The 21,823-nt window shown below is 40.0% G+C and overlaps 2 protein-coding genes across 4 annotated transcripts in view; both read right to left on the bottom strand.

Moving 5' to 3' along the window:
- Nucleotides 1-2,942: 2,942 nt before the first annotated feature.
- LOC139147038 (D(1A) dopamine receptor-like) lies at nucleotides 2,943-3,932 on the bottom strand. Its single transcript, XM_070717890.1, has one exon. The coding sequence runs from the start codon at nucleotides 3,930-3,932 to the stop codon at nucleotides 2,943-2,945; it is 990 nt and encodes a 329-aa protein (XP_070573991.1).
- A 7,660-nt stretch (nucleotides 3,933-11,592) lies between these two features.
- Nucleotides 11,593-21,823, bottom strand: part of LOC139147691 (uncharacterized) — a 29,003-nt gene continuing 18,772 nt past the window's right edge. For all 3 annotated transcript variants that reach the window (XM_070718852.1, XM_070718850.1, XM_070718851.1), the window contains exons 2-3: nucleotides 20,161-20,284; nucleotides 11,593-15,599 (exon numbers count right to left, since the gene is read on the bottom strand). In XM_070718852.1, coding sequence (XP_070574953.1) covers nucleotides 14,773-15,599; nucleotides 20,161-20,260 — 927 coding nt within the window. In that variant the 5' untranslated portion in view covers nucleotides 20,261-20,284 and the 3' untranslated portion in view covers nucleotides 11,593-14,772. The remainder of the gene's footprint in view (nucleotides 15,600-20,160; nucleotides 20,285-21,823) is intronic.

Here is a 21,823-nt window from a genome sequence, read left to right as displayed (position 1 = left end):
CCTGAGCCCAACGGAGTTCAAGTGACTCGGTGGAGCAAATCATGTTCAGTTGTTTTTGTTTGTTTTATGGTGTTTGTTTGTTTGATTAGTTGTTTTTAGGGGTGCTCCCATAGAAAGATGTACAGGTATGTCCCGCCCGAGAGGGCGACTCAAAAACCCTAAACATGTGAGTAGACTTGTCATCCAGAAAAACCTACACATGAGTTGATAACATAGGAAGTGTCCGCTTGCTCTTGGCAAATCTTGACGTAATCATAATCACAATCTTTATTTCTTATATAGCGCATTACATATTTAAATATCTCAATGCGCCTTAGATTAAAAAAAAGAAGCGTGACAAATGTCAACAGTATTTTAGAATGTTCAATAAAAGTAACAGCTTGTAAAACACAAGATTAAATGGTTTAAATAGATCAACAAATAAAACTCATGTATAAAAGACTTAAAGGTATACTGTCACCTGTTCCAATTTTGCCGCAGTTACCATGGAAAGAGAAAATCTAACCAATCACAGATTTTAAGTGGGTGACCGCTTTTTAAAAACAGCGCCCTCACATGGGTACTTTGAATACCAAGAAACGCCTCTTTGACCATATATGGTCATATTTAGATTACAGGTGACTGTATACCTTTAAAAAGGTACGTTTATAACTCGACTTTAAAATTATCAAGTGACTGAAATGCACAAAGATGTGACGAATCAAATGCAGACTATTGCAACAATTGCTGAAGCATTATGTGGTAATGTAGAGTGTTTTGAGCACGCCACATGCTCATTACGTGTTGCAGAATACTTCACGTGACGAGAAAATAGATACGTCTAGTCCCCATTGAACCGACAAAAATGACGTCACAGAATGCTACAGTCATCTGTCACAAATTTTGGCCAAAAATTGGTACAGTTCCCGGTCACGTGACCATGCGCGTGGTGTCGTCTGCAGCTTTGAAACAATGGCCGGTGACCAGAACGTGATGAACACCCCGGATGAGCGACGACCCTCTCGCTAAACCAGCAAGATTTAACATTCCAACAGCGTAGGAACCTGCAGCTTATCGACGACAAAGATTCAAGTGCAACCAAGGATGTTGCTAGGTATGTTTAGGATATTTTTGTGAAAAAAATTGGTATTACCGCAGAGGAGAAATGACCAAGTAAGCTTAAACTTGTCACAATGGATTATTGCAGTGCACAATATCAAAACACATGAAAAACTATAACATAAAACAACATGAGCGTGTGGCGTAATATTAAACACCTATAACCTGGTCTTTATTCAGGCTATAGCACCTATCCATTACCCCAAGTGGCTTGTGTTAGCAGAAACACTTCGCTTTACCCCTCGGCCTATAGTCTCGGGGAATAGCGACGTGTTTCTGGCAACGCACTGGTGTTACAGCCCTTACTATATAATGGGTGTTTAATAAGGTCCATGAATTTCGTAGCAGCTTGCATTAATTTCTGCAAAAACACCTCTGGGGCGTTTTTTCATCAATAAATTAAAATTCCAATGGCTTGCCCATAAGAAAAATTCATCAGCAGTCAAGCTGACATTAATCTAACACCTGCCAAGAAGATTTGTGCCGCCGAATAATTTAAAATAGGAAAATGGAGCTCAATGCTACTGTGGTGGCCTATGGGAAAATAATTACACGTCTTATGCCATGTAAGTTTGTACATTTTAGGCCTATTCATCAGTTCTATTTATATTCATTTATCCATGCAGCCGCCTTCTATATATCTATCTGCTTTTCTGTCTAACTAAATATATCTTTCTATTTATCATCTGCGTCTATCTACACGTATTAGTATACGTAGAAGTTTGTGCGTACACGTTGGTGCATGCACAAGTTCAAGCATACTAAATCTTTGACGTTTTCTATACATCATACCGCTCAACAAGCTATGTGGTCATCTTTGTTTACCTGCGCCAGAAATGTCCCTTGAACACGTAATATAGTTTACATATCACTAGCGCTAGTTTGCTCTATCAGGCACCGACAATTTCACTTAAATATTTTTCCACCAAAAATGTATAAAAGAGACCCTGCACCGGGAATCGAACCCCCGTGTAGAGTGCAGAAGTGAAGGGAGTTAATGATGACAAAAAATTGAAAATGATGGCCAAAGAGGGGTCGAATATGAGAAACACCGCTTGCTATAGGAGTAGGCCCTGTTCCTAATCGACATTTGTTTTTGTTAGATTACACCTCTCGACCCAATTGAGGAACACCTTATATTTTTTTCATCCTCCATTATCAATCTCAGTAATATACTGACCAATTTTCAAGTTTCGCTACGATTGAAAACAAGGAAATATTGTCATTGTTACCACGTAAATATACAGTCAAAATACATAACAAAATTATCACAGAAAAGTCCATGCAGTTAAATTCGATTTGATGTGTACGCGTCTAACGCCCATTGCAGGTACATTTTGTCGATTCTACGAAAGGACAGACTCAATACAAATATCACATCATCCATGCAGTTTTTGCGATTTTTCAATATTCACGTCTGTTATTATGTGATGATACGAGACCTTATCACCCTAGTACCCGTGAGTTGACACACAGACAACGAAATAAGCGAAACCTAAAGCGCGCCAATTTACTATCGTCAAATTTCTAATGTAGGATGGTAAGAGCGTCTCCAAAATATCGTTACTACCACAGTTTCAACGTTTCCTATACATAATACTGCTAACAAGCTCACGTAAGTATCGCTGTTTGCCAGGCTGGCGCTACAAATGTCCTTTGAACATAAAATATATTCTGCCTATCAGCTTGGCTAGTTTGCTATATGAGGGACTCACGAATTTCACTAAAAAGTTTGTCCGCCGAAAATGAAATTGTGTGTGGGTGACTGTACTTGGAATCAAAGCCCTGTCTACAGCCTGCATGAGGTTACACCCAAGTGACAAACTGCACTGAAAATTATACGATTATTCAGGCACAATCAGCGGTCCAGCCTGTCGCTTCAATAGCTTTTTACAGGCAATTCTTAGGGGTCTATCCAAAGAGTAGAGCAATGGGTTGATTGCTGAGTTCAGGTGACATAGCCTGATGGCATATACAGTGATATGATAGGTGCGTTCGATGCAGTCTTTGCAGAAGGAAGTCACGATGAAGATTATACGAACGGGACACCAAAAGAGGAGAAAGGTTATCGCTATGAAGGTGACCAAACGCACGGCTCTGAGTTCTTTCTTTGTGAGGAGGGGTTGACTGGTCGTTGGAGCAGAGCCAGGTGAACGTCCCGATGTCGACACCTGAAGCGAAGCGATACGTAGGTGTTGCTTCCTCACCAAGAGAGCGATGCGCAGATTGCAGATAATAAGAATCACGGCTGGCAGTAAGAAACCCGTGATAATTAAAGAAACGGTGACTTCTTGTGGCGGTTTGTATTGAAAACAGTGCTTTGGCGTGCTCAAATCTTCTAACTGTAAACTTCGCACCGTGGCGTAGGTTGCCCATACGACCGGGAAATTCCAGATGAGTGCAACTGCCACATACTGAGTCCTTTTAGTTACCCAGAAGGGGTATCGAAATGGATGGAAAATCTTGATGTACTTATTGAGCGTGATGATAACGACATTGAGGAGGTTCACAGTTTGAAGAAGGACTTGAGTGCCTCTGGTGAGAGTGCAGATCATCGGGAATGGTCGCACAATGTCTGGGACAACCTCTAACGGAATGTAGACCAGTCCGACGAGGATATCGCAAACACTCAAGGATAGCACGAAGATGTAATCATTACTGCCTCGCAGTTTTCGGAAACTCAAAATGGCCACAGCTATCAGAGAGTTGCTCCAAACGATGATGCAAGAGAGGGTCAACATCAAGACAGCGCCGGCGTAATCAGGAGACAAAGCTGAATTGGTCAAGTTACAACAGTTGTAAGTGACCTGGTGGTTTGTCGAATCATTGGTCATATTGGCAACGGTTTTTTGAAAGTCTTAATGTGTTTTCCTGTGGGTTTTTTCTTCTCGACAAACTGGAGCAACGAAAAATGTGACGTGCCGTCCGAGCTCGTTTCAGTAGATATTCTTTTCAAATCATATATGAATTTGAAGTAGATGGACACACATTAGTGTGTTTGTGACCTTTTTCTTGCACATTATCTGGGAGGAGCGTGAAATTTTACAGATGCATGATGGGTAGGGTCAATGTTTTAACCGACGACAAGTCGGAAACGTGACACAAGTAGTGCCAACGTGCAGGTAAAACGAAAAATGCGATGAGAGAGACAACTCTTCCATCGGTATATTTTAGAATCCTCACAGTTTTTTTTTGTTGATTATTGTTATATTCGACCAACTGTGTGCCAGTAAACAAGTTTTTAATCCACAATACGATGATCTCAGAAATCTGGGATTCACCATCAAACGAAGTGACATTCATGTGTGCGTCAGTGATAATGTGATATTTCAAGATGGCGCCTCGGGCCATAGTAGATGTATTGCGTTGATTTGTCCATGGTGAGAAATTGTCGGAAATTACAAAAATTATCTTATCAGTAGAGCCACATGTAGATTTTTTTCCAATCGGAAAATCATTCTACTGTCAGTGGTTCATGGACACTAATGATTGAACACTCTTCCAGAACTCAGAGCACTTAAGGCACACATGAACCCAAAATACCCGGACAGGGCTAAAACTCTCTCAGCTCTCTATTCACAGAGATAAAACACAAAAAACTCTAAAATGTCCTTTTCATCCCTCCTGTACTATCACTGCAGCAATAAACCACAAATTACCTCTAAAATGTAGTTTCACCCCCGAACATATTGAGAATCACCGTGTTGAGATTTTAAAGTCAGCCTGCATTGTTATTGTTGGCAAGTGAATTCTAGTCCGGACTAGAATTCAAACGTGAACAATGACATGATATTTCACGCAGTCATATTGACGCTGTGTCGGCAATTTTAAGCCGAATAGTAGGTGTTTAGACATGGTTTAGGGAGTATAACGGGAATTTGCAGATATCCTGGTTTACGTAGGCCCAATGCATGTGGTTATCTATACGATGTATGCCCTTCCATTTCAAATAAGGCAGCCCATTGCCACCCCTTACCCCACTCCGTTCTTCAGTTGCACCGTGGTGGTTAAAGGTATTCGGTCACCTGTTTTTTAACAGCCAATCACAGATTTTACGCGGGTGGCCGCTTTTTAAAAAGGGTGCACCACACGACAAGCCATGGCATACAAGTAGCAGCGTCGTCTGCATGAGCTTTCACGTATCGAATATGGGGGATTGACAGCTACAGGTGTCACGGGGTAGTACGCTAAGCCCCGCCCCTTTACCATGTATGGAATATGCAAATTTACAGTGACCGTGTACCTTTAAAGCGAGGGTGGTACCGATTATCAGCGTGGACAATGGTGGAAGAATATTGGCTCGACTAACCATTGACAGCGTATACGCCTGTGGGCGGTCGGTATAGCACTAATGGCGAGAATTCGCTCACGAGAGGCTTTTTTCTCAGCCAATTTATTCTTCTGTGCTGTCTATTTTCCGTGAGTTTTCTTCCTTTTTTGTCGTTGAGCAAAATATCCAACGTGTTTAATTTTTTTTCGCTGGTGAACAAAATTCGCCACCGTGCGCGTCAGAGAAAGCAATTTTCCTCACTTATTGTACTTGGGCCTCAGCCCAAGTACATTTGTTTTCATTCCGTGGGAAAAAACTCTGTAAGGTATAACCATTTCTGGCTGAGACCAGGGAGGGCAAAATGTCTTGGCTTCATCTTTCTTGGCATAATAAATGGCGTAATGATGTTAACTGAATGGAAGTGCTGCTCTCAGCCAGTCTTGAATAAGTGAGATGTGAATATTAATGCTTCTCTATCTGAGTTTTTGCCACAAAATCTTCTGAATATAATCAAAATGTGCATCGAAATGCAACAATTAATGCACCCTCCGTTTCCTAGGCGATTGCACGACCCTTGCTACACCCACTGGACGAGCCAAAGTGGGAGGGGTAATTTCAGTTTGGTCGAACAAGAGGGCTCGAGACCAGAATTTAACATTTAAACTTGAAACATGTTTAATCGCTGACAAGATGTGGACTAGTGTTAATCACAGTAAAAGTGTGAAAAGGAAAGGTTTTATATCCCGGACACAATGAAAAACATTACGACTGGAAACCGTACCCCTAGTTGAGAATAGTAATGCCCACAGCGATGGAGAACACTTATCCTTGAGCTGAGAAAACCAGACCATCATTTCGAAATAGAGCTGCAGATTCGAGAAGCTCGCTCAAAATAGCTAGGTACACCCCATAAAGGGGTGGTTTCGAGTTTTGAGGGCAAATTTCGCCTCCTTCATATAGAAATCGTACGTTTGTTTTTCCAGGAGAACACACCATTTGACACAAAATTTGCATGTAAAGGGGTCGCCAGTAAGCACGTGGTCAAATCTGGCATAAGAAACAATATGAAATGTTGGGTAAAGCCAGTCCAAAATAAACTGATTTGAACTTTTGTGTTTTGTAATTTATACCACTGCAGTAACATGACTTTTTTTTGACAACATCACACAATGTAATACGTTTTGAAACTGAATACTCCGACGTATTCTGTGTCTCCTTTGCTAAAAAATACGGTATGCCGATTACCATGTAAGGAGATGATGACGTCAAGACAGATTTGTAGTGCGTTTGGTCCTGGATGGTGCACGAAGTTTTGTGAACTTGAAGGTAGCTTGTGTATTTATTTCCTAAATGGGAGAGATTAGGGTCGATCTAAACGAAGGCCGACGAATGTTATGATACTCTAAGCGAGCTGAACTCTAACGCGAATGGTTGGATAATTTGGAGGATGTCTAGAATGATCTCGTCTCATTAAGATTATTTGGCGGTCAGTATTGAATTTCAACTGCGTCACAAGTTTGCGAAATGAGTATTCCGCCGAACGGTCAACGAACGATATTTTAGAATCTGGAGACATGGCACATCGCTTTTATTTTAGTATTTTATATTTTACAAAAGATTTAAGAAGCAATGATTTTGTCGAAAATTCTGAAAAAAATATAGGAAGATTTGATCGCGAACACATTTTTACTTGAGGTCAACTAGCCCTGCGTACGATGCTGTGTGTTCCGCTACAGCTAATCGCCCCGCTCACCACAGCCCTGCAAAGACCCGTACGTAGGGTCGGTGACTTCAAATCCATTTTGGGACTTGACGTAAAAAGCCAAATTACTGCTGAAATTCAGCGTTCTTGGGCCCAAGTCGTATCCCAGCCTACCTCAGCTACTCGATCGCTTCCAAAAATGACAGTCTTTTATTCACTTCTTGTAAATAACCGTCGATGTCGGCAACTCTCTCGCTAGCCCTGCGTACGATGCTGTGTGTTAGCTGTAGCATATAGCATCGTACGCAAGGCTAGGGGTCAACATGGGGTCGCAGCCATGTTGCCTCAAAACTTATTTCTGTCTGCACTCAAAACTCAAAAATGTCGGATATGAACCTGAAAAATCGATGCAATTTTGTCAAACTTCGGCGAAATTTCAGCCTATAGACAAAATTTCATCCAGGTAAGGTAAATTTACTGAAATTTGATCGACAAATAATCCTGAGCTTGACGTGACAGCTCGCCTTCTCCATCCAGCATCCAGCTGCCCATACACAGTTGCCCATGATATGGCCAGGTTTATGAGATTGTTTTCAAGCGACAGTGGCAGACCGTACGGGGCTCTGGATATGAACCTACCGCCGGTGTAGCTGTACTGTTGCGTTGTTTTTAGTGCCCACGGACGAAGTCCTGGGGGAGTTATAGGTTTGGTCATGTCAGTCCGTCCGTCCGTCCGTTCACGCAGATATCTCAGACATGCCCTGGTCAATTTCTTTCAAACTTTGCACAAGAATAGTACCCAACCCCATACAGATGCACGTCGATTTGTTTCACAATGCGATCGAATTTGGCCGTGTTAGAGGACTTTTTAGTTTACACCTCCATAGACTCCCATGTATAAGGCAGTTCTCCATAGACTCCCATGTATAAGGCCAAGAAAAATAAAAATTCAGTTTCTCATCGTATTCATATTGCCTAAAGGATACAGTGACACAGTTTTTTGTCCCCACGGATAAAGTCCAGGGGGCTTATAGATTGGGTCATATCCGTCCGTGAGTCCATCAGTGAGTCCATCGGTTCACGCAGATATCTCAGACATTTTGACAAAATATCATGTGACCTTGGTGACCTTTGACCTCAAATATACATTATTGTCCATAACTCAGTAACCACAAGTGCTAAACCTTTCATATTTGGTATGATGGGACACCTTATGACGCCACATATTGTACCTCATTAATTATGCGCATATCTAATTTTGAGCGAGCAAATAGAGCTAGAGGTCTGATTTTTGGTATATAGGGGGATAAGTTAACAATATAATCTGTTTGACAAAATGTCACGTGACCTCAATGACCTTTGACCTCAAATATACATATTTGTCCACAACTCAGTAACCACAAGTGCTACACCCTTCATATTTGGTATGATAGGACACCTTATGACACCACATATTGTACCTCATTAATTATGCGCATATCTTATTTTGAGCGAGCCAATAGAGCTAGAGGTCTGATTTTTGGTATATAGGAATAACTTAGCAATACAATTATTATGACAAAATGTGACGTGACCTCAATGACCTTTGACCTCAAATATATATATTTGTCCACAACTCAGTAACCACAAGTGCTACACCCTTCATATTTGGTATGATAGGACACCTTATGACACCACATATTGTACCTCATTAATTATGCGCATATCTAATTTTGAGCGAGCCAATAGAGCTAGAGGTCTGATTTTTGGTATATAGGAATAACTTAGCAATACAATTATTTTGACAAAATCTGACGTGACCTCAATGACCTTTGACCTCAAATATATATTTGTCCACAACTCAGTAACCACAAGTGCTACACCCTTCATATTTGGTATGATGGGACACCTTTTGACACCACATATTGTACCTCATTAATTATGCGCATATCTAATTCTGAGCAAGCCAATAGAGCTGGATGTCCGATTTTTGGTATATAGGGATAACTATAGGGTAGAAATCTAAATATGCCCATCCAAATATTAGACATCTACCATCGAGAACAAAAGAAATTTGCTGTAATTTGAATATTTAAGGAGTTTAAGCAATTTCCACTATAAATAAAGAACCCCGGCCTCAAACTCCACAAAAGTTGCTGGACATATTTTGCCGTTGTCATGCCATTGCTTCGTTTAATAACCAGTTAATCAAATGCCAAATTGACAGGTGGAAATTCGAGACCATATTTGAATAGTAGTATATATTGTCCTCAAAATTACTCTATCACGGCCCAAGTACTCATTGCCTTCAGCAATACTGCCTTGTTTTCGTTGAAGTGCAAACGAGGAAATCACACGGTAGTACAGAATGAGCGCGCCCTCAGGGAACCTGATACGATTATTATACAAATAATGCACTTGAAGGATAAATTGGGGGAACTTTTGTACCCTCTTTTGGCATTATAAAACATGCTCGACCGGTTTTTTTATGGACTTCGGTTTTCACTTGTTTTTCAAAGTTCTGTCAAAATTTCTTCAAGTGCATTATCTTTTCTGGACGTCTTATAGCTGAGGATAATTAGACTCGAGGAAAACTGCTTTCTCCGAGCACAATGTGAGAAGTTTTCCCCGCGAGTAAAAAGGTCAAACAGTTTGGATATTTTGCTCGATGACACAAAAGGAAAAATCTTACAAAAATATCCCGCAAACGAGGGTAAGTTAATTGGCTGAGCAAAAAGCCTCCAATGAAATGTTGTGTACGGTGGGCTTTAGGCTGGGCAATTCACGGGGTATGGAGTGTTTGTGTAAAATGCCATTCAGACACAGAGAAGAGACTGGATATAGGAAGAGTAGAGTTTTGTCTACCTGCTTGGACTATCAAATTTTTGGTCTACATTTTGCGGGGGCTTATTTTCAAGATCAGGGGTATAGTAAAGAGAGTTTTCCCCGGCTTGTTTTTGTGAAAATTGAAAATGTTATTTTCACCCATCTTTTAATTTCAATTTCGGTAAAACATGTATATGGGAATTTGTTTTGCAAGTACCAAATTTTGCATGGTGACTTCTGATTTATTTATTTCATATCGAAACGGAATTGCTTAAATTGTGTTCACGAAAAGTTTGGACTAACGGCTAAGTTTTTGAATTTCGATGTGCATGCTACCTTGATATTTAATCATCTAGGGCTTTAAACTTTGCATTAATTTATTGTTTTTCCAAATGGCCAAACGCTACAAATGTTTATGGTGCGTAATACATTGTGAAGCATGATCGTAATTAACCGCACGCAGTGTTGACAGATGGCACTGCAAGTGCGAACATCATTCAGGCAGCTCTCTCTGTTGGGATATTATTTGATTGGAGGACGAAAAAATGTCTAAAATGGCAACATTTTAAAATCTTTCTTCCTCGGTACGTCTTGATGTTTATGAGAGACGGCCCTGTTATAGCTTGATCGAGCACATTGTCAATGTTAGGCTGGGTGGCTAGATTCCAATCAAACATGTTTCCTTTGATATTCGAGAGATACAAGTTGTCTAAAAATGGCGGAGGTGTAACGGTGAATGTCGTTTGCCCTAAGGCCACTACTCATGCAACAGTATACTCATGATCATGATACCCTCGCCCTTGAGGCGTGCATCGTCAAATCAGCGTCTTATTACAGTATTGACTCTATGTCACGTGTTGTTTTTCATTGAAGACACACTCCTTTTATGTATTTTGATTTGTCTGCATTTCATCAAGGGTTGATTTTGATTCAGCTCGACTTTCTCAATTTTCTGTGTCGCAGATGTCATGCTACTGCTGCCGTTGCTGCTGTTATTTATTTAAATATTCTATGTGGACTTATGCTAAACAACAAATATATATATATATATATATATATATATATATATATATATATATATATATATATATATATATATATATATATATGTATATGTAAGTACTCACTAAGTAATGTTGCCACATCCAGCCCCTTGGGCTTATATGATACTAAAATACAGCAGAGTTCGTTTTGAAAAAAGTGCACATAAAAAGATAAATATGTAAATACAGTTAGGGATTTTCCACATTTTACTCATACAAATTAAAGTTTATTTTCTTTTGTTGGTAGCTTCATATATACAATTTGTTAGTAAAACTGGGGTCTTGGTCATTATCAGTTCCATCTTATTAAGAGGTTGCAAATTGAGGAAGTTAGTATAAATTTTACAGATTTTCTCAAGAATATTTCTCAAATATATATGTAACATATGTATGTGTATGTATATGTAACAGTCAAGAGAAGCGTTTTTCATCTATTCGTACCTGTACAAAAATCACAAGTTCTATCTTCAAAATCTAAGTGTTGAAATCGATCTGTTGCTATTTTCAAAGATAAAATGCCTGTTCTAAACTATGCTTGCTATAATTGCCATAATTTTGGTGTTGGTAAAGAATGTAACAAGTTATTGCCTTATAGTCTCAGTCTTGGAAAACTCGCTCGCCGCAAAAAAGTACTCCAAGATCGAACAGGGTGCAATAGACACAAGAAGAGAGCATTGTCCTCCTGGTTTATTGTAGAAGTGTAAAAGTACAAAGTTGAGAAGCTATGGTTATGATGAAACCGGTTCTTGTTCTCAGTTCTTAATGTCACCCTCTTCTAAAAGGAATCATATTGTACGTAGACCGATTTGGAAAACCTTCCGGTCTCTAACTAATAATCGCCAATTGCTTATAGTAATACAAACGCTCTATCATGGGGAAGATACATTGCATATATTTTTTCACCGTGAAACGAAGTCATGAATAAAATGTATGTATTACACACTGGGAAATATACCACCTCTTGGCCAATCCCTGCTGATGACATATGCATGGTTGAAAACTCTTTCATCACATAATCTGCATCCCAGGTAATGAAGGGGGATTTCGACGAAAAACTCAATCGTCTCAAAATCAGTGTCCTTGGCGAAGCAGTGTAAGTTGTGGCCATTGTACCCTTTAAATTGCCAGCACTATCAACGCCATAGCTCTTATTCACTTGTTCGTAATATCTTACCATCTCAAATGAATAGCCTACAGTTTCAACTAGTGTAAAATAGAAAATTGAGCAAAATAAGCCCGATTTAATCACTGCTTTACTGATATTAAACACAGGTCAAAGATCCTACACAAGCAGTCGAAAAGAAAGAAGGAAAGGAGTTGGGATTTCAGGTCTGGAAAAAATTGACGACATATTACAGTACAGACGCGCCTATTCTTCTTCCGGTGCCCGTATCTTGTGATTGATGAATGGCCCCCAAGTTTTAAATTCTAACTTTCTATAGCCTTCCGACAAATTGCTCAGGATATGTCTCCCTGGCTACAGCGTGTTTTTCCCCACAGCGAATTGATAGCTATGCCATTGACCCTTTCCTTTTATGCCGAACTAGCAATAACAAGACGATATTCAAGGTACAGGAAAACTAGAGACGAATTGATAGCTATGCCGATTACAGGTGGACCTTGAAAATTTCTGTCGACTATGACAACTCTGAGACTAGTTGATTACTGAGAAAGTCAATGCATTCCAAAGTGCTTTCCAGAAAAAAATGTGACAGTTTCTCATGTCATGCATGCAACAGTGAGGTTTGCTTGTTTCTATTCTGTTTGCAACTTTACAGCTTCGTCTACTACCTATTTTCACATGTGCTGCCGTACATTTTTTCCCAAATTCGTTAAATAACAGATCTCTACAAAACCCCCAGGAAATATTAACATTAGTGTAGACTATGCGCCTAGCGCCTAGAATGTGAAGGACTGAAACTTTTGCTCAAACTTTCCCCTAGGAATATTTCAACCATACTCTTTCAAGATCAAAATTTGCACGGTGGAGAAACAAATTACCCCAGATTTGACAATATTTGAAATTCAAAAAGGCCGCCCGTGTCAACTCTCTGAAGAAAAATGAAATTTATGATTTTGGGAAAACTAAGATGGTGAAATTTGTTCTTACACCATGAGCTTTAAAGAGGCACTCCCACTTTGAAACATTTTTAAAACACATTTTTTAAATACCAACGGTCGATATTTGACGTGGTGACTGCGCGCGGATCGCGAGATATCGATAAAAACATGTCATTTCCCGATCGTATTTTTCACACCCCGAAATTTAACGAAGGTTTGTTGTTGTGCTGATTGACGATATTCTAGGGAGTCTACAATAAGTTCGAACGACGCAATTAATTTACTTCCCACTGCAAAGACTTTATATACAGCATTTTGTCATTACCTCAGGTAAGTTTTGTAAAACTTCTCCTTAGTTTTTGTCGTTTTCATTGTTCTAAATCAGTTGTACTATATTTTTAATACCACTTAAACATCAGTTTTTACGTGTCAAATATTAGCCGCCTCTGATGACTACATTTTGTCGTCTGCCACACAGTTCGCCGCGCGCATGGTATGCGTCCATGCATATCACTCGGCGGCCGCTATGTATCAACAGCACGTAACTGTGCTAGTCACCTATGCGAATTCTGGTGGAATCAAACTTTGTTTTCCGTTTTTTCTCAGAGTCAGTAAGACTCGGCTTTCCCCCGGGAGCATGACCGATCACCGGCGCGAGTGGTACTGTGGCGTACAGCAGCATCAGCGTAGACTCGTACTCCATAGCTTAGTTGACAATGGCCCAGTGCCGAACGTTCGATGTTCGGAAGCTGAATTTAGGTAGGCCACCGGAATTCAAACTTTTACCTTTTTGAGGACATGTTTTTATCGATATCTCGTGATCCGCGCGCAGTCGCCACGTCAAATATCGGCCGTTGGCATTAAAAAAATGTGCTTTAGAAATGTTACCAAATGGGAGTGCCACTTTAAAATGAGCTCTCACAAATGGTAGGTCAGGAAAGAATTGTAAAAGTTTGAGAATCCGAATATCAGCCTACGAGGCGCATTCACCTTAAGGCGCTCACGTGTGCAAAGAAATGGATATAAAAAAGGTTGACAGATTTGGAGCAGTCGAAGAAAATAGTTCCAAGTGCAGCAGGGAGAAAAAATGCTAAGCTTCCAAGTCAATCTTACAGACCTACCCCCAAAATCAAATGGTCCACTGTTAACATTAGTGAATTTTTAAATTGAGTTTGTTTATTTGTTTGTTTGTTTTATTGACAACTAAGCGATCATCAAATGCAACCTGTATGTAGAATGTATTTGAGAACATTGCTAACGAAACAATGCGAGACCAGCAATTACACGAAAGATCATCTTCATGATTTACAGTTCTGTACCAGCAGATACATATCTTCCAAATTTACAATCCAAGTGTATATAGTAAACGATTACAAATGGGAATCTTAAAGGGACACAGTCGTCGGTACTGAGCTCAAAGGTGGTATGGCACCCATAAGACCAATGTGAACACTTATCAAAGGTGCGATGGTGATTGATGAAAGTTAAAATATGTCTGTCATAATCTACATCATATTTTTAAATGTTGCAGCTATGATGATGAGGTGTACCTAGATATCGTGCGCGAAATACATTATTTGTAACCAAGAAACTCGCACAGGAACGACTGTTTCCCTTTAACATCACCTTAGCATGAATTGCAGATCATAAGTATGAAATAACGATTATTTTTATTTCATTTCTGAAATTATGGCCAACAATCAAGGTTGTCAAAAGCAAAAATCAGTATCAGTCGGATTTCCGAGAAATTCAGAAAGCTTTACTCAACAGTATCTCGTGTTTGAAAATGAATGTTAATTGTGTCCAAGTTCTGTCATTTCGTGTTTAAGTAGCTGGGGATGTTTTTTTATTATTGGGAAGTTGCACACTCTCCAGACGAACACGCCGACGCGAAAGATAAAAATACAGCCAGCTAATACTATAAGTACGAATGAATAAATGCAAGTGACCGCTGTCAGGTCCCAATTTGCGTACAGAATGCCAGCGAGAGACCAGATTACGACAGGCCAGATGATAAGAGTGTAGCGGAACCATCGATCCAGGACCAGGGTCTCGAGGATTGCCCAAAGGACGACTTCGAACACCAGAACAGAGAGACATATGATGCCTGCGGTCTCCTGGCTAAGGCCAACCCAGTAAACCAGGGTGGTGCCGATGTTGTTTAAAGTCGCGATGGTGCACCAGGTGGCGTAGATCGCAAGACCGTTGTGAATCAAGATTCGGATGCACCAGACGTCAAGTTTCTGGGATGACATCATCCTCGGCAGGTACTGGTATAGGTTGGCGTGCGAAGCTCCGATGCAGATGTACAGCGTAAAGCAGAGCAGAGAGTTAACTAGGGCGCAAAATGGGACGTACTGACGATCCCACAGAAACAGCCACGTGACGTTCAGTCCGAAGTTGATAGAGAGACAGATATAGAAGGGGAAAGACAGCACCTTTGGACGAACATAGACGTAGTCGGTTTCATTTTTGCGACAAAGCGTTGTCCAGGTGTAGAGAATAGCTAGTATCAACCAAATGTATATGACCGTCCATATGTTAAACGTCCAGCCGGCTGGGGCCAAGATGAAACTGTACTTGCGCGAAATGCCACCAGTGCTGTTCAAGAAGACATCTCCTGAGAAAGACGGAAGACAGAAATTGAGAAGTTGTCTCTTCAACATGGAATTTCGTGTTCTTCACCCGAATTATGTCAAAATGCCCAGTCATCAACTCATGAACATAGTCCATATTTGTGGAATATGCAATAATATTTTGAAAACGACATTGCATATCAACAACAACAACAACAACAACAACAACAACAACAATAATAATAATAAGAATAATAATAATAATAAAAATAATAATAATAATAATAATAATAATAATAATAATAATAATAATAATAATAATAACAAGGCAGTATTGCTGAAGGCAATGAGTACTTGGGCCGTGATAGAGTAATTTTGAGAACAATATATACTACTATTCAAATATGGTCTTGAATTTCCTCCTGTCAATGAGGCATTTGATTAACTGGTTATTAAACGAAGCAATGGCATGACAACGGCAAAATATGTCTAGCAACTTTTGTGGAGTTTGAGGCAGGGGTTCTTTATTTATAGCGGGAATTGCTTAAACTCCTTAAATATTCAAATTACAGCAAATTTCTTTTGTTCTCGATGGTAGATGTCTAATATTTAGATGGGCATATTTAGATTTCTACCCTATAGTTATCCCTATATACCAAAAATCGGACATCCAGCTCTATTGGCTTGCTCAGAATTAGATATGCGCATAATTATTGAGGTACAATATGTGGTGTCATAAGGTGTCTTATCATACCAAATATGAAGGATGTAGCACTTGTGGTTACTGAGTTGTGGACAAATATATATATTTGAGGTCAAAGGTCATCGAGGTCACGTGACATTTTGTCAAAATAATTGTATTGCTAAGTTATTCCTATATACCAAAAATCAGACCTCTAGCTCTATTGGCGCGCTCAAAATTGTATATGCGCATAATTAATGAGGTACAATATGTGGTGTCATAAGGTGTCCTATCATACCAAATATGAAGGATGTAGCACTTGTGGTTACTGAGTTGTGGACAAATATATATATTTGAGGTCAAAGGTCATTTAGGTCACGTCACATTTTGTCATAATAATTGTATTGCTAAGTTATTCCTATATACCAAAAATCAGACCTCTAGCTCTATTGGCTCGCTCAAAATAAGATATGCACATAATAATGAGGTACAATATATGGTGTCATAAGGTGTCCTTTCATACCAATATGAAGGGTGTAGCACTTGTGGTTACTGAGTTGTGGACAAATATGTATATTTGAGGTCAAAGGTCATTGAGGTCACGTGAAGTTTTGTCAAACAAATTATATTGTTAACTTATCCCTATATACCAGAAATCAGACCTCTTGCTCTATTGGCTCGCTCATAATTAGATATGCACATAATTAATGGAGTACAATATGTGGCGTCATAAGGTGTCCCATCATACCAAATATGAAAGGTTTAGCACTTGTGGTTACTGAGTTATGGACAATAATGTATATTTGAGGTCAAAGGTCACCAAGGTCACATGATATTTTGTCAAAATGTCTGAGATATCTGCGTGAACCGATGGACTCACTGATGGACTCACGGACGGATATGAGCCAATCTATAAGCCCCCTGGACTTTATCCGTGGGGACAAAAAAACTGTGTCACTGCATCCTTTAGGCAATATGAATACGATGAGAAACTAAATTTTTATTTTTCTTGGCATCATACATGCGAATCTATGGAGAACTGCCTTATACATGGGAGTCTATGGAGGTGTAAACTAAAAAGTCCTCTAACACGGCCAAATTTGATAGCATTGTGAAACAAATCGACGTGCATCTGTATGGGGTTGGGTACTAGGCGTGAACGGACGCACGGACATGACCAAACCTATAAGTCCCCGCGGACTTCGTCCGTGGTGATTAAAAACAACGCAACAGTTATTACAGCTACACCGGCGGTAGGTTCATATCCAGAGCCCCGTACGGTCTGCCGCCGTCGCTTGAAAACAATCTCATGCACCCGGCCATATGGGCAGCTGGCCGGATGCATGACTTCCCGGAGAAGGCGAGCTGTCACGTTCAAGCTCAGGATTATTTGTCGATCAAATTTCAGTAAATTTACCTTACCTAGATGAAATTTTGTCTATAGGCTGAAATTTCGCCGAAGTTTGACAAAATTACATCGATTTTTCAGGTTCATATGCGACATTTTTGAGTTTTGAGTGCAGACAGAAATAAGTTATGAGGCAAACATGGCTGCGACCCCATGTTGACCCCTAGCCCTGCGTACGATGCTATGTGCTACAGCTAACACACAGCATCGTACGCAGGGCAGCGAGAGAGTTGCCGACATCGACGGTTATTTACGAGAAGTGAATAAAAGACTGTCATTTTTGGAAGCGATCGAGTAGCTGAGGTAGGCTGGGATACGACTTGGGCCCAAGAACGCTGAATTTCGGCAGTAATTTGGCTTTTTACGTCAAGTCCCAAAATGGATTTGAAGTCACCGACCCAACGTACGGGTCTTTGCAGGGCTGTGGTGAGCGGGGCGGTTAGCTGTAGCGAACACACAGCATCGTACGCAGGGCTAGTTGACCCCAAGTGAAAATGTGTTCGCGATCAAATCTTCCTATATTTTTTCAGAATTTTCAACAAAATCATTGCTTCTTACATCTTTTGTAAAATATAAAATACTAAAATAAAACTGCGATGTGCCATGTCTCCAGATTTCTAAATATCGTTCGTTGACCGTTCGACGCAACTTGTGACGCAGTTGAAATTCAATACTGACCGCCAAATAATCTTAATGGGACGAGATCAGTCTAGACATCCTCCAAATTATCCAACCATTCGCATTGGAGTTCAGCTCGCTTAGAGTATCATAACATTTTTCGGCCTTCTCTTAGATCGACCCTAATCTCTCCATTTAGGAAATAAATACACAAGCTACCTCGACAAAACTTCGTGCACCATCCAAGACCAAACGCACTACAAATCTGTCTTGACGTCATCATCTCCTTACATGGTAATCGGCATACCGTATTTTTTAGCAAAGGGGACACAGAATACGTCGGAGTATTCAGTTTCAAAACGTATTACATTGTGTGATGTTGTCAAAAAAAAGTCATGTTACTGCAGTGGTATAAATTACAAAACACAAAAGTTCAAATCAGTTTATTTTGGACTGGCTTTACCCAACATTTCATATTGTTTCTTATGCCAGATTTGACACGTGCTTACTGGCGACCCCTTTCATGCAAATTTTGTGTCAAATGATGTGTTCCCCTGGAAAAACAAACGTACGATTTCTAAATGAAAGAGGCGAAATTTGCCCTCAAGACGCGAAACCACCCCTTTGGGGTGTACCTAGCTATTTTTAACGAGCTTCTCGAATCTGCAGCTCTATTTCGAAATGATGGTCTGGTTTTCTCAGCTCAAGGATAGTGTTCTCCATCGCTGTGGGCATTACTATTCTCAACCGGGGGTACAGTTTCCAGTCGTAATGTTTTTCATTGTGTCCGGGATATAAAACCTTTCCTTTTCAAACTTTCTCTTGATTAACACTAATCCACATCTTGTCAGTGATTAAACATGTTTCAAGTTTAAATGTTAAATTCTGGTCTCGAGCCCTCCTGTTCGACCAAACCGAAATTACCCCTCCCACTTTGGCTCGTCCAGTGGGTGTAGCAAGGGTCGTGCCATCGCCTAGGAAACGGAGGGTGCATTAATTGTTGCATTTCGATGCACATTTTGATTATATTCAGAAGATTTTGTGGCCAAAACTCAGATAGAGAAGCATTATATTCACATCTCACTTATTCAAGACTGGCTGAGAGCAGCACTTCCATTCAGTTAACATCATTACGCCATTTATTATGCCAAGAAAGATGAAGCCAATACATTTTGCCCTCCCTGGTCTCAGCCAGAAATGGTTATACCTTACAGTTTTTTCCCACGGAATGAAAACAAATGTACTTGGGCTGAGGCCCAAGTACAATAATAATAATACATATGCACCAAATCTCCGAATGGAGTTAGGCACAGGACAAAACTAGACAGCACCTCCTGAAGAAAAGTGTTTTGAGAGCGTGGCAGGATGAAATATTTGAAGTCAGACGGCGTAGGTTAATATGGAGATCATTCCAAGTTTCCGTCCTGAATGAGAAAAAGACCTCACAGGAACTTATGGCAACACGTGGTATTCTAAGTAGACGTGTGTCAGATGAAGAATGCAAGTGTTTTTAGGGGGTATACATTTGTAAAAGGTCAGGGAGGTATTGTAGTGCAGTCCCTGAAACTAAGTCGAAATGAATTGTCGAAAGTTTTGTACTGTACAAGACGTGATTTGTAACCAGTGCAGAGATTTCAAGTGAGGTTGAAAATTGTGTGATTTTTTGGAGGGGGGGGGGGGTTATAGACAAGTCCTGTAGATGCATTTTGAACGCGTTGCAGTTTGTCAATGAGATGTTTCGGGCAGTCAGAAAGAATACCAATGCAATAGTCTAAATAATAGTGAAACCGAGATAGTGCAGTCAGTGATTCCGAACTTAACACATCTCTGGCGTCAATGTACACAAACAACCGTCAGTGGTTCGAAAGAAAGAGTAAATCATATCAATGATTTATACCTGTATCTGTGGCAGCTAGCCCGTTGAAGGTAAGCATTGTCGCTAACATCAACGTCGTTATAATTATAGCTACGATCATCCACCACTGATGTCCTGCCATTTTCAGCTGTTTTTTCTGATGTACCTGCAAAACGAAAATGTAATTTTGTAGATGGTTATAAGTACTCGGATTAAAAAATGTGGTTTCCTTGCCATGGGCGTGTACCGGTATTTCACTGAAATTTGTCTGAGGCTGTCAGTCTCTATATAACTAACGTTTGCTGCTAAAGTTTAGCGAAACCGGACATGACAAGTAGCTCTGACTTTTGATGGTTTTGTCACTACTTTGCTTTTTTTTTGTCAACCATAGTTTTTTTGTTGGATTTTCCAAAACGTAAGAATATACAGCATGCAGCTCGTCAACCCACTGTCTACAGTACAGACTGCATTGTTGTTGTTGAAAAGTGAATTCTGGTCTAGACTTGAAATCAAATGTTAACAATAACAGTGCATTTCACTAACCGTGTAGACACCGTGTTGAAAAGCTAAATAGCAGGTGTTTCAACATGTTTTTGGAGCAGAACAAGAATTGCAATTCACTTACAAAAAATATATAGTTTTTAAAAAATCATCAAAAGTTACAGCCATAGCTTTTCAAAGTAAAATTGAAAATGAAATCTTTCCAGTAGGTTTCTCAGCTGTGAAGGCAACAAAATTCAAAATAACTAAGTGACTTTCCGACCCAAACTAATTTACCAGCCCTGATGCGAAACGAGCATTGTGATTAACTATTCGCGCAGTTTGTAAAATACTGTTATTAGTCGCATATGCCTAGTTGTACCATTTAACGTCGCTGCCAAAGTGACAGGCACCCTGTGAGGGCGGTTTAAAAGGGACAAGCCTGTGGCATTCTGGACGATCAACCAAGATGCCATCTTATTTTATTCTAAAACAAACCAAGAGCCACAATATGAGCATCTCTATATCTTGTATTTGCAAAATACAATCATGTCTGGGAAGGAAAAATAACTCTGACTTTCTAAGGCCCCCAAAAGGTCGTTTCTGCACCGCGCGTCATTTCAGAACCTGCCCGTCATGCCTTTTTTGTTGGGGGGGGGGGGTTACATACTCATCGGTACAGTTATCCTTGATATCCCTGTTTGCATGTCCAAAAATGCTAAAAAGAAAACGGAAGTATTATGCAGCCAGTGATAAAAGACAATAACTGTTGTATCAATAGTGACTAACCAACATTGTTAGGAATTATAACAAAAAGAAAGGGAAAAAAGGGGAAAATTGTAATACTTTTTACTGTATGTCAAGGACAAAAAACATTTTTTGGCCAAGCTCAATTCTGTTTCCCGATGGCGTTCACCAGACATACACATGTTCGGCACATACTTAACTAGCCGGTTTTGTCAATCCTGCAGATTTATATCTACGAACTGATCAACAAACGCAACTTTTAAAAGAGTACAAAGTATTACAATCACATAAACATTCAACATTCAACGTCATCTTGCTTCCAGGCTCAAGATCTTTGCCTTTCATTCCAAGGTTTTACGTAGGTTTCTCTACTATCTATGATTTTCCTTATGGCTGCTTTCGTCACACACTCCTGTACTGCTGTACGGCTTTGGCCGCTTACTCTAATCGGGATTGATAAGGTTTATCTGAGTCATGG

The sequence above is a fragment of the Ptychodera flava genome, chromosome 13 (genome assembly GCF_041260155.1).
Source record: "Ptychodera flava strain L36383 chromosome 13, AS_Pfla_20210202, whole genome shotgun sequence".
Lineage (NCBI taxonomy): Eukaryota > Metazoa > Hemichordata > Enteropneusta > Ptychoderidae > Ptychodera > Ptychodera flava.
This window is presented reverse-complemented; position numbering and strand designations above follow the sequence as displayed.